Source organism: Amphiura filiformis, unplaced genomic scaffold, assembly GCF_039555335.1.
Source record: "Amphiura filiformis unplaced genomic scaffold, Afil_fr2py scaffold_597, whole genome shotgun sequence".
In the NCBI taxonomy this organism is placed as follows: domain Eukaryota; kingdom Metazoa; phylum Echinodermata; class Ophiuroidea; order Amphilepidida; family Amphiuridae; genus Amphiura; species Amphiura filiformis.
In genome coordinates, this window is record NW_027306061.1 from 1,269,999 (window position 1) to 1,285,367 (window position 15,369).

At 36.2% G+C, this 15,369-nt stretch overlaps 1 protein-coding gene across 1 annotated transcript; it reads right to left on the reverse strand.

Moving 5' to 3' along the window:
* Nucleotides 1–11,427: 11,427 nt before the first annotated feature.
* LOC140145759 (uncharacterized) lies at nt 11,428–11,901 on the reverse strand. The gene has a single exon (XM_072167435.1). It carries the CDS (start codon nt 11,899–11,901, stop codon nt 11,428–11,430), a length of 474 nt encoding a protein of 157 aa, XP_072023536.1.
* Between the last annotated feature and the right edge of the window lie 3,468 nt (nt 11,902–15,369).

Below are 15,369 nucleotides of genomic sequence, written 5' to 3' on the forward strand. Positions count from 1 at the left end.
TCTTGCATCAACTTGTGTATGGTATAAGCCCACGCACAAGACCGCGGGGCTAGGCTAGTCTTTGCGCTGGTAACACTGCAATAATGAGACGGCAACCTTGTTAGTACGGTAAACCGTGAGGACAACAGAATATGCACATCTACCTCCAGCTGCCTATACAATTAAGTCGCTGGTAGAAAGGGACGAGGTTGTCAAGCGTTAAGCCTACAAGGCCACTAAGACCAGGTCGAATTTGCGTTCAAGAAATCCGGCTAGAGTTAAGACTCGGGCTTCGAGAGCGGGCTAGGCTACTAAGCCTCAAGGCCACCTTAAGCCTAAGGCTTACTAAGACTCCTATCGAGAAATTCGCCCTAATAAACTTATTTATATGTTTGAAGATTTCATAAATCATTAAAAAGTATAAAAAAATTGAAAAAAATAAAAAAAAAAAAAATCTGACAAATCCCAGAAATTGAGGAGGGAGGGGACGAGAACCAAAATATTAATTTTACACGGCCTAAAGGCCACTCCAAACAATCATATGAACAATATTTACTGTCAGCCTTTAGTTTACGTTATGGAAATGCTTATAGGCCTAATCCAATCTCAACTCCCACTGATACTTGAAAGTGCAAAGTGTCCGAGCGTTTTATCAAAGGTAGGCCTACAGTTACAAAGTTTATGTTGATTGGGTAAATCTTGTAAAATACAGCGCGCCTGGCTGGATATTTCGTTTTTAGAAATGACTGACATCAATTTCGCATAGCCTAGGCCTACCCCGGTCCTATAAACCATTCATGGATTAAAATAAGTGTAGGCCTAAAATATTTCCCATTTGATGTTTGTAGCATATGGCTTATTGAAGGCCTATGTATGTTTATAGGCGCTCCTCGTAATTTATTTCAAGAACAGCTTGCATGTCATGTTCTTCTGACCCAACTTTTTCATCTGCCGTTCAGCTACTGCCCCAGTGCCAACGGCTCAAATAATATTGGCAAGTCTCCCGTATAACACATGGTAGGCCTATAGTGGAATAAATTAGCAAAATAAAAGGGCCTAGGCCTACTTTGCATTGTTTGGGGTATGAAAATAAGCACTTTTGAAAGTTAACTTATGGAAGAAAAAGCTTTTTTATACCCATTGTCAGGTTTTGGAAAAAATAATCATCTCTTGAATATTTTTAAGGTAGGTCCTACGGAAAAAAATACATAGGCCTAGGCCTATAATAATAATACCCATGGGAGGTGCTCGCGCCGGCACATCATGGCGATATTCCCCTCAACATCGTCACTATATTATAGGCCTATAGGCATACTCATAACTAGTTTTATGGTTTTATATATGCCATGTAGGGCCTACATATAAGTCATCGGAATCTTGGTCATGTTGACCGGGGGGTTGAATTTATGAATAAGTAAAATAGGAAGCTGCATATATGCTTGATGATGATATAAAAAACATTTGATCGTCCCCGCCCGCTTCCTTTCGCATGGCATTGCCACTGAGTTAGTCTGAAATGTTTAATGCTATTTTCTTTATTATAAGGGAAAACTTCTTTTTTTAAATGTTTCAAAAGTTAATAATATTGTCAATAGTTTAGATTTGCTTCTGTCCAATAAGCATTTCAATTTAGAGGCTTTGTTTTAATCATCCTCTCAGAGAACCATCAAATAACAAGAGCCTCGATCCTATCATCCTCCTCTACAAATTACACAACTAGTAATAATGTCCGGGAATAATACATAGGCCTAAATGATCCATTTGCATTGTAAAAATAACTAATAAATGATAAATAAAAAGGCCCCCCACTTCCTCTTTTTGATAACATGTGGACAATCAACTGGAATTTTGTTTTTACTTGACCTTTAAATAATTATTTGTGGTTGTATTACCATGATTATTGCATCTGATATTTAGATCGCGATCGCTGTTGTCAAATTATCATGGCAAAAATGTCAACGCAACACAAAACGCGTAACCACAATGACGTCATCAGGAAAGCGCCCAATTTTCTACTTTTGATCAATGACGCGCGATGTAGCGTCGGAAGGGGGTAAATCGAGTACGTTGTTTTCATTGTATTTTTATTTCTAAAATAGTTAGTTCTTCAATTGTTTTAGATATTGATTCTATATTTTATGGGCTTTATTTTGATACCAAATCATATTTTCTTTCAATGGTCCCTTTAAGGGGGTACTACACCCATTGATTTTTTTTTGCATTTTTTGCATTTTGTAAAGAAATTACAAAAAAAAATTGGACAAAGTGGTATGCAAAATGAAGGGGCAAATCTTCTCGTTTTATTGGTGGTATCGGTATCAATGTAGCTTACATGCTTTTACAGATAGAAGCCAAAAGGAGGTACATCACTGATGATTTAAATTCACTTCATTTTGGAAAGCTTACTATCAACGGATTTCGTTAAAATTTTGGATATGTGTTGCTAACACATTAGGGAAATAAAGTTGATATGTAAAATGGGAATAAGTGGTTCCTGATTTCTTTTATGACTTCATGAACTTGGTGCTCCACAACTATCAAAAAAGGAACTGGTTAAAATGCTTCTATTTTCAATGTTGAGCTATATTTTGCATTTTTAACTTGCGACATTATTGCACTGAAACTTAATTAAGCCATAGGTAACAGGTTACACTCTAAATTACAAGGATTTAAAAATAAATCCTTAAGACTGTAGTTAGGGACCAATCAATTTTAGATTTAAAATTAATCTTATAGATTTGAATTTTAAATCTTAAAGATTTAATTTTAAATCTTAAAGATTTAATTTTAAATCTAACACTTGATTGGTCCCTAATCACAGTCCCTTGGGAATTATTTTAAATCCTTGAAATTTAGAGTGTACAACAACCATACTACAGCAATGATGAAAAAAATTGTATTTCTTGTCACCTATACAACCATATTGGGTAGTTTTCCGTAAGCTTAAGTTTTGTGATTTTGGTAACTATTTTATATTTATTTGTGAAATCCGTCTCAACTAGGCATTCTAAATTGTACTCACCATTTACATCCCAAGGTATATTAGTATATCCACCATGCACTTCTCGATATAGGCCTATATCCAGTTAAAGACAGAATATCAAAATTATGCCTCATATGATATCACAGACTCTCACATGTGTATTCAAAATTGATGCTTAAATTTGACCTGAACCAATTGACCTATAACCTGACATACGGTGACCTAATAGCCTTTTCTTCTCCTAACAACTAATGACTATGCATCCATTGTATAAGTGTTTATTTAATTTATTCAGTGTTATATCATGGTAGGTATTTTGCATGCACCACTATAGATTTTCTATAGAGAGTATAACAAAGGATTTAATGTATTCTATTCATGTACCCTACTTGAACATTTTCAAAAGAATAAATTATGGTTTGTTATGAAACACAGATCTGAGTTACTAGGTTACAGTAAACAAAAAATATATAGGGCTAAAATGACTTACTAAAATTGTTGAAATTCACTTTATATGTAGATATATTTTATAAGTTCAGGACATGAGGTGATAAACATATATATGTACTTAATAAATTTGCAAGAAAAAAAAGAAGAGGGGTACTGATGAAAATCGGGGTATTATATCGCCTTAAGGTTGGTTTTGACCAACTTCACCAAAATTTCGAAAGTTGGTCGAAATTCAAAAAAATGAAAAAGCGGCTCCTAGATATTTTTATCTAGTTTTTAAAAATTAATTAAAAAAAACATTTTGGCCTAAGAATTTTTTTTGGTTGGAACAAACCAAAAAAACAGTTTCTTGGGATTTTGGGCTAAAAATGAGCATTTTGGCCCAAATTTGACCTCACAGATGAACTTATCAAGACTTTGCCATTCCAAATATGTATACTTTTATATACTTTAGATAAACAATTTAGCAGTTATGAGGCCCGAAAGTTTCCATAATTCCAGGGTTCAGACCAACCTTAAGAAGGATTTTGCTCGGTAAACATGTAAAAGGATATGATTGAACAAATTCATCAGGATCGGTAGAGTAAACTCAGTAACAAAGTTCCTTGTATCTAATCCAATTATACACTTACTTGTGAACGTTTCAACAACCACTGTTGCCTTTGTCAACACTTGATGAGGAATCCTCATCAAGTGCTGTTGTTGAAACGTTCACAAGTAAGTGTATAATTGGATTAAATTCAAGGAACTTTGTTACTGAATGTAAAAGGATATTCAAGTCGAAAAAGATATACTCTTATTTTAAAAATTGTCCTTATAACACGGGGCTGTGCCTAAGTTTTGAAGTTGACATATCATAACACGCCCCCCCCCCCCAAAAAAAAACCCCTTACATATTCCGCCTTTTCGTTCATGTGAATGCTAACAATACAACGTTTATGAAACCTATAGTTTTTCCTAACATATGCATTAAAACTTAGTTTAGCCTATACCGTATTATCTCAAATAAACCTTGTCATGCTTGTGCCTCAGCCGGGGATTGAGGGGGACTCTCCCCTCAGGCAGTGGAATTTAGGGGTGGAGGGATGATATCAATGTCAGACTATATTTTAGCCCCAATGAAAGTGTGCTTTGCTACTTGATGGGCCAATGCGAACGAAGCGGGCAAAATTGTGCAATGTTACTTTAGTCTAATTAATACGACATTAACTTTTTCCATTTTGAAAAACTTAGTTTGTCTGATATTGACGCTAGATGTTCAGTAATTCAGAAAAACTTAGTTGAGGTAGATTTAAACATAGGCCTATCAGATAAACTTAGTTGCTCTTAGTTTTACAACAAGATTTTGATCCAGGGATTTTGATAAATCTAGTTTGTCAACTGAAAAGCTATGTTTATCTGAGGCTGAAATCTGTATATGAGAAAAACTAAATTTATCTGAGGAAAAATAACATGACAGTGTGTGTATCGTGCAGCGATTTGCCAGAGGGTGTTTTAGATTCAGAAAAAGTTTGTTTACAACAAAATGTAACTGGCAACCCAAATGGGGTAACAAAATTTGGCAGCCTTGCATTCGTCAGCTGGGTGTGAATGAGCTTGAATGACTTGTACGTGTTTAATAATCTCCGATATATTGTAAATTTGTTTCTTTTCATGAGTTCATTCAATCAGAATTCTGCTGGACCATCATCTTTTAGGTCTCCCAGACCTCTGCAAAGTAACCAAGAGGTAGGTTATTTTGAACTTCATAAACAATCATGGCAATCAGTTTCCCTTGTGTTTGCATTTTTTAATCTTAAACATGTTAAAGCTTACTGATTACAGTTACACATTCACATTGTACTCTTGTAAGTTTAATTTTAATACAGATACTGTACAGTCAATGAATTATGACAATGATATGAATATAAAAGCTTATGAATTAACTTGTCATGCTTATATACAAAACATAAATGCTGAATATTAGTTCGCAACACAAACTTAAATAACGGGCAAAACAGACATATCATTTATCGGTAGGCCTATGACATTTTCGTATTGGTGCTGCCCTATCTCTTTGCACTGAAGTGCCATCTCAGTTTTGGTGCTACCGATGTGGATCATGTGTTAATGAATTTTATTTATTCTGGATAAATAATGGGGTATTAATTACAATTAAAAGCACAAAGCTGAATTTATACTCAATCCCCGAGCGATTGCGATTAAACGCTTTTGAAAAGCGATGGACAATCGCCGAATTTTGCGATGCATCGCTCGTCGCTTTTGGCTGCATTTATACTTATCACGGCGATAGCGATTGCAGACGGCAATTAAAATATTCTAAATGCCACAAAATACATTTTTAAAACATCAGTTGCTGTCAATAATTATTGCTTTGAATTAATTCATCACCAAAAATTAATAATCGAGAAAGGTAAATTAATTAGCAAAATAATATATCCAGATGGTTGTATATGATTGGTTGACGCATTCACGTGTCAAGCGATATCGCAGGGAAGTTGAGATTTCTTCAACTTGCAAAAGCGACATCGTTTTTGCCTCAGCGATTTGAATCGATTGATCGGCTTGACGCTCTGGAAATGTAAGTAAACATTGAGCATGCGTGAAAATCGCTTTTCTGCAAAAGCGATCGAGTATAAATTCAGCTTAAGAGTTTAGACAAGAAGTACAAGAAGCTGTGTAATTAATATTATGACAAACATGCAACTATTTTAGCTACAGGAGCCTTGTATTTTTTAGTGCAACGTTGCACTAGCTTTTTGAATACACTTCATCCCATACCGTTGTGCAGAGCTACTACGGTATGGGTTCCTCGTACTAGCTGAATATCAATATGTCATAGAGTAAAAATAGGCCTACTTTCACTCAGCTTTAGGGATGTTGCTCGAGAAACACAAGCAACGAATTTGCTCATGGATTCTCTCTCGGTCGGGCTGACGTCACAAAGGGGAAATATCCTTACAAGTAAAACCAGTGTACGCATGTCCAGATCCCCTTTCTCGAGCTGGTTGCTATGCGCGCGCTTGTGCAAAGGGGATGAAGGGGACAATGTTCCCGGATGTCCGACCGAGTGAATGCCCGACGCCATTTTCTTCGGGGTGATCGAGAAATCTATCTAAACTCCTCAAAAAAGTTTGGAAACTTACCAAAACGGCTTTATATCACAAAAATTTGAAATCTATTTCCATATTATTTCATATCAATACAAGCATTGTTCTTTCCTGTCAAAAATGACACCAAATTTGTGACCATAACTTATTCAATTGTTGAGTAACTGTCTTTGAAAGACAAGGAGGTCTCAAACAAAATGTGCCAAATCTGTCATTGTCTGCGTCATTTGCTTCAGTAAACATGAATAAGGAATACAACACTGTTTCATTAAAAACGGTTTCAAAGTACTGCCAGTCTCACGTGCGGTCTTCTGCAGCCGGTGTTTTTCTTGGATGGCCACTTCTGGGTCTGTCTTTGACATCTCCGGTCTGACGAAACTTGACTTTTAGCTTGGAGATCATACTGCAGGAAAATCCAAAAGTTGCCGCAACATGATTCTGAGGTATGCCAGCCTCCAGCTGACCAATAGCGCGAGCCTTATCCAGGTCTGGTAATCGAACCATGTTTGATTAGAACTTTCTTGCAAATGACCACTATGAAGAAGTGACCAGCAAGATAGGTTGACTTGTGTTGATCTGTTTGAATCCACATTAGAACTGCTAATCCCATCCTAGCACTTTTCATTCAACATGATGTACTGCAAACAACTTTTCATTCATTCTTTTATTCATGCATTAAACCACTCGTTCATTCATTCAGAGCAATAAGATGAGCGCAGATTATGGTCAGTTTCGCACATTTTCTTTGAGACCTCTCTGTCTTTCAAAGAAAGTTACTCAGCCGTGGAATAAGCTATCGTGACAAATGAGGTATCATTGTTGACAGAAAAGAACAATGTTTTCGCTGGTATAAAACAATATGGAGATAGATTAAAAATTTTTCTGATATACAACCGTTTTTGAAAGTTTCCAAACTTTTTTTGAGGAGTTTACTATCCACGACGACACAATAGTTACTGTGTGGATAGAAGATAGAGTGATAGTGATTTTTAAAAACCCTCTATGACTGCCAACTACATTGTCAATGATACATGTACCTCTGTTTTACTTCTTTCCAATAACGTGTGTTAAAACGGGGTATAGACCAGGTTAAAACTGAGCTAAAAGTACCACTTGGAGAACAAGAAATTCTCATATGGTTTATCTGGACCAGTTTTGCATGGGGAACAAGAATTTCTTGGGTAAAAAGCCTGTAACCTGAGAACTTTTCCGTGAGGGCGCTTTTTTCAAAATGGCCGCCAAAATCCAATATATATGGTTAAATTAGTCACTTTAGGGCATATTTAACCAGATTTTGGATTTTTATTGATAGCAATAATGTACTACTAAGTCAAGTTATTAATATGGAGGTAACAGGAGGTCTCAGCTGAGGGCGCTTGTTTCAAAATGGCCGCCAAAATCAATGAAAAAACATATATGGTCATTTTCACGGTAAAGGGTGTAACTTTGGATTTTTAACATTTTGATCCGTAGTTTTCTAATAAAGCCACAGAATTCCATGATTTTTGGCCACATAAGTCATCTAGTTAGCAGCTACCTTGGGTAGCATAATCATCTTAGGGAGTTACTGCGTTCAGTTTTAGCAGGCTTAAATGTACCTAATATTGCCATTTTGAAAAACTGTAAAAACAGTAACATTTTTGTAAAACCCTGTGTTTTCTTCAGTTAGTTCATGGATAATTTTTCTTATCCTGAAAGTACGGTCATATGTTCAGTAAACACTGCCACATTAGATTTAATTGTGAACAGCCCTGTATTTTTGAGAACCGGACTTGATATTTGTCGCTTCGGAGGCTTCATTTTCCGTTAACAATTGTTAACAAACTTTGTGGGTATAGCTTTGGTTCATAATTCTTGGTTATTTCTTCACTTCTTCTTGATTCATAACAGTTGATATCTTAACTTGAAATGGGTAACAAAAATTAGTTGATTTGCAAGCTTTTAAAATTTTTATAAAATCTTGACTTCAAAGAGCCGATTTTCCGTTAACTTTTTGAAGCCTCCAAACAAACTGTTCAGCAAGCTTGGGCAAATATAAATAAAAGAGCTCATCCAATCTATTTATCAAAATGTAGCAAAGTAGATCCTCAAGTCACTTGTTTTTAAATCATGGAGATATATATCACCGTTTGAAAATGGGACCCAATACAAACTTTCCGTTAACAATTGAAGCCTCCGAAACAAATGAAGCCTCCGAAACAACAGTAAACTTAATTATCATCTATGCATATCTAAATTGGTATGTTCCATATTGATATCTGCATTGTAATTGTTGCATGATATGTGCAGAATGTCATAAATATAAAAAAAAATTGATATTATGGTTAATGCTTGAAAAATATACTGATATCCAAGAAAGCCCGCTTGGAGGCTTCACATGCAAATAACACCATACTTAACAAATGGGTGAAAAAATTATCATGTTATAAATCTGCAATATCTGCGCATAGAATCATTGATTCAATACACACAAGAAAATAACAGCTTAGATGATCCCAACAGTGTTGTTTTCAAAAAACTACTTCTGCCATGTTTAACCATTGTAAACATGAAGCCTCGAAACAAAAAAAAAATGACTTGCTGTGATAATTTAATTTTTGTCACAACTGAAATTCAATACTTAGAAGCAAAGCATGAAAATTGGTAATTGTGATATTTTTACCTATTTTTTCATGTCAACTTGTAGTAGTTAGCCAAATATTTTACTTTTATGATCACCTGTGTTGTTAACTGAAGCCTCCGAAACACAAATCGCTTGAATTGCCAATTCTAAAAAATAACTCCAATTTCTGTGAAACTTGGCTGGGAGGTTCCTTTCATCAAGTAGTATTTGTACATGAAGTTAGACATTTAAATTATTTTAGGAACCCAATTAAAACTTAAAAAATATGTTTAAGGTTGGGAAATTTCCATTGCAAATGACCCTTGATGTTAAAAATTTTCAAAATTGCAATTACAAACATAGCAAAACATGGTATAAAATTTAACTTATATCTGTTGACTTACTTTGGAATGGGATTTCACATGTATTCCAGCTTTCATGTCATAATTTTCTGAGCTTATGTAAAATACATTTTTTCTTTGATTTTAACCAAAATGTTATGGAAATGTCAATTTTTTATCAGAAATCAAAAGGTTTAAGCCTTGAAACACTATTTTACTGGAATTTAAGTTGCTTCTATGCATGATTACAGTAAACAGAAACATATTTAAGTGGTTTGAAATTTTGACCCTAAAAATCAAAAGTTACACCCTTTACCGTGAAAATGACCATATATGGTTAAATTGGTCACTTTAGGGCATATTTAACCACATTTTGGATTTTTATTGATAGCAGTAATATACTACTAAGTCTGGTTATTAATATGAAGGTAACAGGAGGTCACAGCTGAGGGCGCATTTTTCAAAATGGCCGCCAAAATCAATGAAAAGCATATATATTGTTAAATTAGTCACTTAAGTTGTATACTTCATCAGATTTTGGATGTCGTTATTGACAGCGGTAAAGCATTACTAGGTCAGATTATTAATACTGAAGGTAATAGGATGTCACAGGCGAGGTGCTTTTTCATTTTTTCTAACAAAATTGAAGGAAAGTATGATATCAAAAAAGCATCACCAAAAAGGTAATATAGTTGTCTTTGACTTTTTGAATTTATAATGAAGTACTTCATGGTGGTAAAGATAGATTCTGATTTAAAATGGCGGCAATGATGACTACCAGAATTGCCTTTATGTATTAAAGAAGACCTCAACCTGTAAACTAGAATGATGCAAAAGTGTTGTTCCGTTTGTGCTTGGTTTCACTGATGCATTGTTTTTAATTCTCATGATCACTCAAATCGCTATTTTCTGAAAAATCTTCATAGTCATTCTCTACCAAAAGTTCTTGGACGTTGTTTCCACCATCGTATACAGTGACATCTGCTGCTCTCCACTCTCTTGCAATGAAATTTGCGCTAAGGATATATGAAGGCCAGCGCCTGCTTACATGGTGGTAGTAAGGATATATCTGCAATCTTTTTTTCTTTTAAAAACTTTCGATCAAAGATATCTTCTTCTTCTTTTCTTCTTCCACGGTAAGTGTAACATCAATGATGACAGGCACACTTCAAGTTGCGTATGTACAAAGGATCAGGAACGCAGCTTCAAAAACAGCAGTGCAAAATATGTACAGTGCGATGTGTGATAAAAATCAGCACTCGGTGGAGGAATATTAGTGCTGCGGAGCCCCCCAATGCAGAGCATTGAGGGACGGCGAGATGGCTGGATCTGTCTGAAGAAGGTTCCAGTCCTTGGCTGTTATCTGAAAGAAAGAGTGCAGGTAGACCTGGGTGTTGCAGTGCTGAAGCTGGAATCTGGAATCATGGCCTCTGGTGTTTGTCACAAATTGGGTAAGGTACTGGTTCCACTGGATGTCCACAAGGTTATATCTGTTCTTTACATCATCAGTACCCGGCTCTGTTGCCGTCTGGCTTGTAGAGATTGCCACTGGAGGTTTTGCAGAATAGCAGACACATTGCTCCTCCTGTCATAGTCACTGGTGACATAGCGAGCACACCTGCGCTGGACTTGCTCAAGTCTCTTTATGTTCTTTTTTGGGTATGGGGATCCCAGACAGGTGCTGCATATTCAACTATAGGCTGACATAAGTGGTGAATGTTGCTTCTTTGGTCTTGCGTATGCAGTGACTGAAATTGCGACTGAGAAATGCACGGGTGGAGTTGGCTTTCTTAAAGATGCTGTCGATGTGGGTGTTGAAACTGAGTTTGGAGTCAATGTGGACGCCCAGATACCTGGCAGAATCAACTTCCTCAAGTGTGTGGCCATTAATAGAGTATAAGCTCTGGGGGGGATTTTTCCTATTTCTGATATGGATGACTTGGCATTTTGATGGATGGAATTTCATTGTTGTTCCCACTCCTGCAGATTATCCAAGTCTTTTACTTGCAGTTGCAGACTGTCCTCGTGTGATGTAATTCTTTTATACAAGATGCAGTCATCTGCAAAGAGTCGAACCGAGGAGTTCTTGATGCAGGCTAGTAGGTCATTAATAAATATTACAAACAACAACGGCCCGGCTGCCTTGGGTACACCAGAAGTCACTTCCACTTCAGTGCTGAACTGGCCATCAACCATTACTTGTTGGGTTCTATTTGTGAGAAAGTCCGAAATCCACTCCAAGGTTGTTCCTCTGATACCATAATACTCTGCTTTCATCAGCAAACGATGACGGGACACCTTATCAAATGCTTTTTCAAAATCAAGCAAGATAAGGCCTGTCTGCCCTCTTTCGTCCAAGCTTCTGGCAATATCATCAATGGTGACAATTAGTTGGGCAAGATAAAAAGATTGCAGATATATCCTTACTACCACCATGCAAGCAGGCGCTGGCGCTTCATATCCTTAGCGCAAATTCAATTGCAAGAGAGTGGAGAGCAGCAGATGTCACTGTATACAATGGTGGAATCATTGTTGACAATGGGTGGAACGAAAACATGGAACCTAAATGGGTTGAAACGGTAATGCGCGCCTGAGGACGTCCAAGAACTATTGGTAGAGAATAACTATGAAGACTTTTCAGAAAATAGCGATTTGAGTGATCCTGAGGATTAAAACAAAGAGAAATGCATCATTGAAACCATGCACAAATGGACACTTTATAACACTGTAATCAACACTTTCATGACTTTTGCGGCATTCTAGTTTACAAGTTGCTTTTGGGATCTTCTTTAATACATAAAGGCAATTCTGGTAGTCGCCATTGCCGCCATTTTAAATCAGAATCTACTTTTACCACCCTGAAGTACTTCATTATATGTTCAAAAAGTCAAAGACAACTATTTTTTTCCTACTTTAGTAACATTTCCTGACGCTTTTTCGTTGATATCATACTTTCCTTCAATTTTGTCGGCCATTTTGAAAAAAAGCACCCTGGCATGTGACATCCCATTACCTTCATATTATTTATCTAACCTAGTAATGCTTTAATACCGCTATCAATAACAACATCCAAAATCTGATGAAGTATACCACTTAAGTGACTAATTCAACAATAAATATGCTTTTCATTGATTTGGCGGCCATTTTGAAAAAAGTGCCCTCAGCTGTGACCTCCTGTTACCTTCATATTAATAACCTGTCTTAGTAGTACATTATTGCTATCAATAAAAATCCCAAATCTGGTTAAATATGCCCTAAAGTGACTAATTTAACCATATATATTGGATTTTGGTGGCCATTTTGAAAAAGCGCCTCACGGAAAAGTTCTCAGGTTACAGGCTTTTTACCCAAGAAATTCTTGTTCCCCATGCAAAACTGGTCCAGATAAACCATATGAGAATTTCTTGTTCTCCAAGTGGTACTTAGCTCAGTTTTAACCTGGTCTAGTAGGCCTAATGTAGCTCACGGGTGGCCGGAAAGTGCAATTTATTTTAGAATTACACAAAGACGTTTTAATCACTAAAAAATAACATTGATAAACAATATGATGGAGCGTTAAGCCAAGTAACAAAAATAACATGTTCATTGTATATCGTCCGGACTTTTTCAAAAATCGGTGAGGGAGGTCCTAATTATTTGTTATTGTGTTATTTTTTTACCATTTATTTCTGTGTAATATTGCAATTGCAAAGCGTTTGTCAACACATCATCAAATCAGGGAGGCCCCCAGATATTTTTGTTACATGTATTTCTCCAAAGCCCTACCCCTAGCTTGAAGAAAGTGTTTGCAATGTGTTTATAAATGACAACCAAGAACTTCTGAACATGTCTTTTCATCACAACAATTTTAGAAATTAAGTAAGGGTGCAAATAAGAAAAATATTTGAAAATCTCCAAAAATTGGTGAGGGGGGGGACGATATACATGTTATTTTTGTTACTTGGCCTTATCTAAAAAAAAAAAAATGTAAAAAAATCGCATTTATTCAAAGGAAATATTTAGGGTCAGATTTGACACTTGAGCAGTGGAAAAGCATTTTTAGCTATTTTTGAGCCTTTGCAAGGGTTAATCAGGCTGAAGAAAGCATTTAAGGGGTACTACACCCCTGGCCAATTTTGTGCCTATTTTTGCATTTTTCTCAAAAATTATAGTGCATTGGTGACAAGTAAGATATGTATATTATAGGGGCAAGGACTGCAACTACTGTACTGAAAATGCAGCAACTCAAGGCAAGTAGTTATTGATTTATTGATCAAATATTGGTTTTCCCTCATTTTTGACTGTAACTCCACAACTGTTGTCTGTGCTGAAATAAAATTTCCAGTGCAGTAGTTGTGGTCCTTGCCCCTATAATATACATATATTACTTGTCACCAATGCGCTATAATTTTTGAGAAAATGCAAAAATAGTCACAAAATTGGCTAGGGGTGTAGTACCCCCTTAAAGTATGGAAAACTATATATGTCCATGTAGATCTCGCTGAGTTCTACCAGAAAAACAACATATTTGATGCCCTAAATGCTTGACAAAGTGTTTGTGGACCAAAGAATGGAAAAAAGGCTATTGGCACCCGATTTCAGAGAATGAGCGGTATACAAAAATGCGCTTGAAATAAAAATTAAAGTTTAAACTATTTATAATTTGAAATTCTACAGTACCATACATGGAGGTAAGAATAACTTTCTCCTGGTCAGTGGCGGGCTACGGGGGGGGGCATTCCCCAATATTTTTCTTGTCCCCAGTTTGACCCCCTAACTTTTGAGGCAAAAATTCTCCAAATTACGTAAATTTATGCGGCAATTTTCCGCAAAATTTGTCGATTTTGCCCCCTGAAATTCACTTTGCCCCCCCATTGCTTCCCATAAAAAAAATTACCAGTGCTGCCACTGCTCCTGTTTTTACAGCTTTATGGTTGCAATATTGTTTTAAATTACCGTACTGTAAAAGTTTCTAGTCCTTTTTCACAGTTAATTGAATCCTAATTGCTTCTAGTCTACTGTAGTAGACCAGTTTAATTTATCATTCCCTAAATTACTAATCTCTCTGACCTGACCATGGAAAACTCATCATTCCTGTTCTGATTCAACAGCTCAGATATCCACGAGAAAACTGGTCTACTGTATTTCAATATAAAATGAACTATGCACTCTATAGTGGGTATGATGTTACCTCATTAAAAATGCAGTCTTGGCTGTTTATGCACATATCCTGTGGTTTTTACAAATTAAGCCGCTTTGAATAGCCGTCCGCCAGTATTATTTGCACAAGGTCCAATCTATACGCTTGACGTCGCAAGCACGATACGCTGATGGTTAAGCTGTCAAAGGAAATCTGAATGACACAGATAGAGCTACCCCACGGGTTGGGTTCAGTGAACACAGTGGGTTGGGCTAATGCATAAACATGTATGCTTGCCTATCTGTTATTGGTTAAGATTTACCACCCACATTGATGGTTACTTCATTAACATTCATCTCAGATTTGAGATGAAAGAGGTTGAGTCTATGTGTTAAGATATGGTGGGTCACACAGGTCATATCCAACTACCGCAGTCCTTTTTTCTCTGGGCAGGGCAGTCACTGGAGATGTGATGTGTTTTGTCATAGATTTTAAATGGTTTCATGCATGGAAACGTATGAATTGTTTATCAAAAAAAAAAGGAATGCAGCGCAGTCTAAATTGCTTCAAGAACTTATTTTGGGTCTGTGCAAGAAATTTCCAAAAAGTGTGCCTATAAATGTTTGTCGGATGTTCCAACCCTCAGCATACCAAAAATCGCCAATTTGAAAACCTTAAATTGTCTTGAGATCAATCAATCAGTTACATATATATATGTCATCGCCAAAAATCATTTCAAAATGTTCAACGGCGCTCATTAGCTCAAAAACTACTGCGAAGCATCC

Excerpts from the sequence above, each read along its gene's own strand:
- LOC140145759 (XM_072167435.1), bottom strand. The coding sequence starts at position 11,901 with ATGGTGGTAGTAAGGATATATCTGCAATCTTTTTATCTTGCCCAACTA.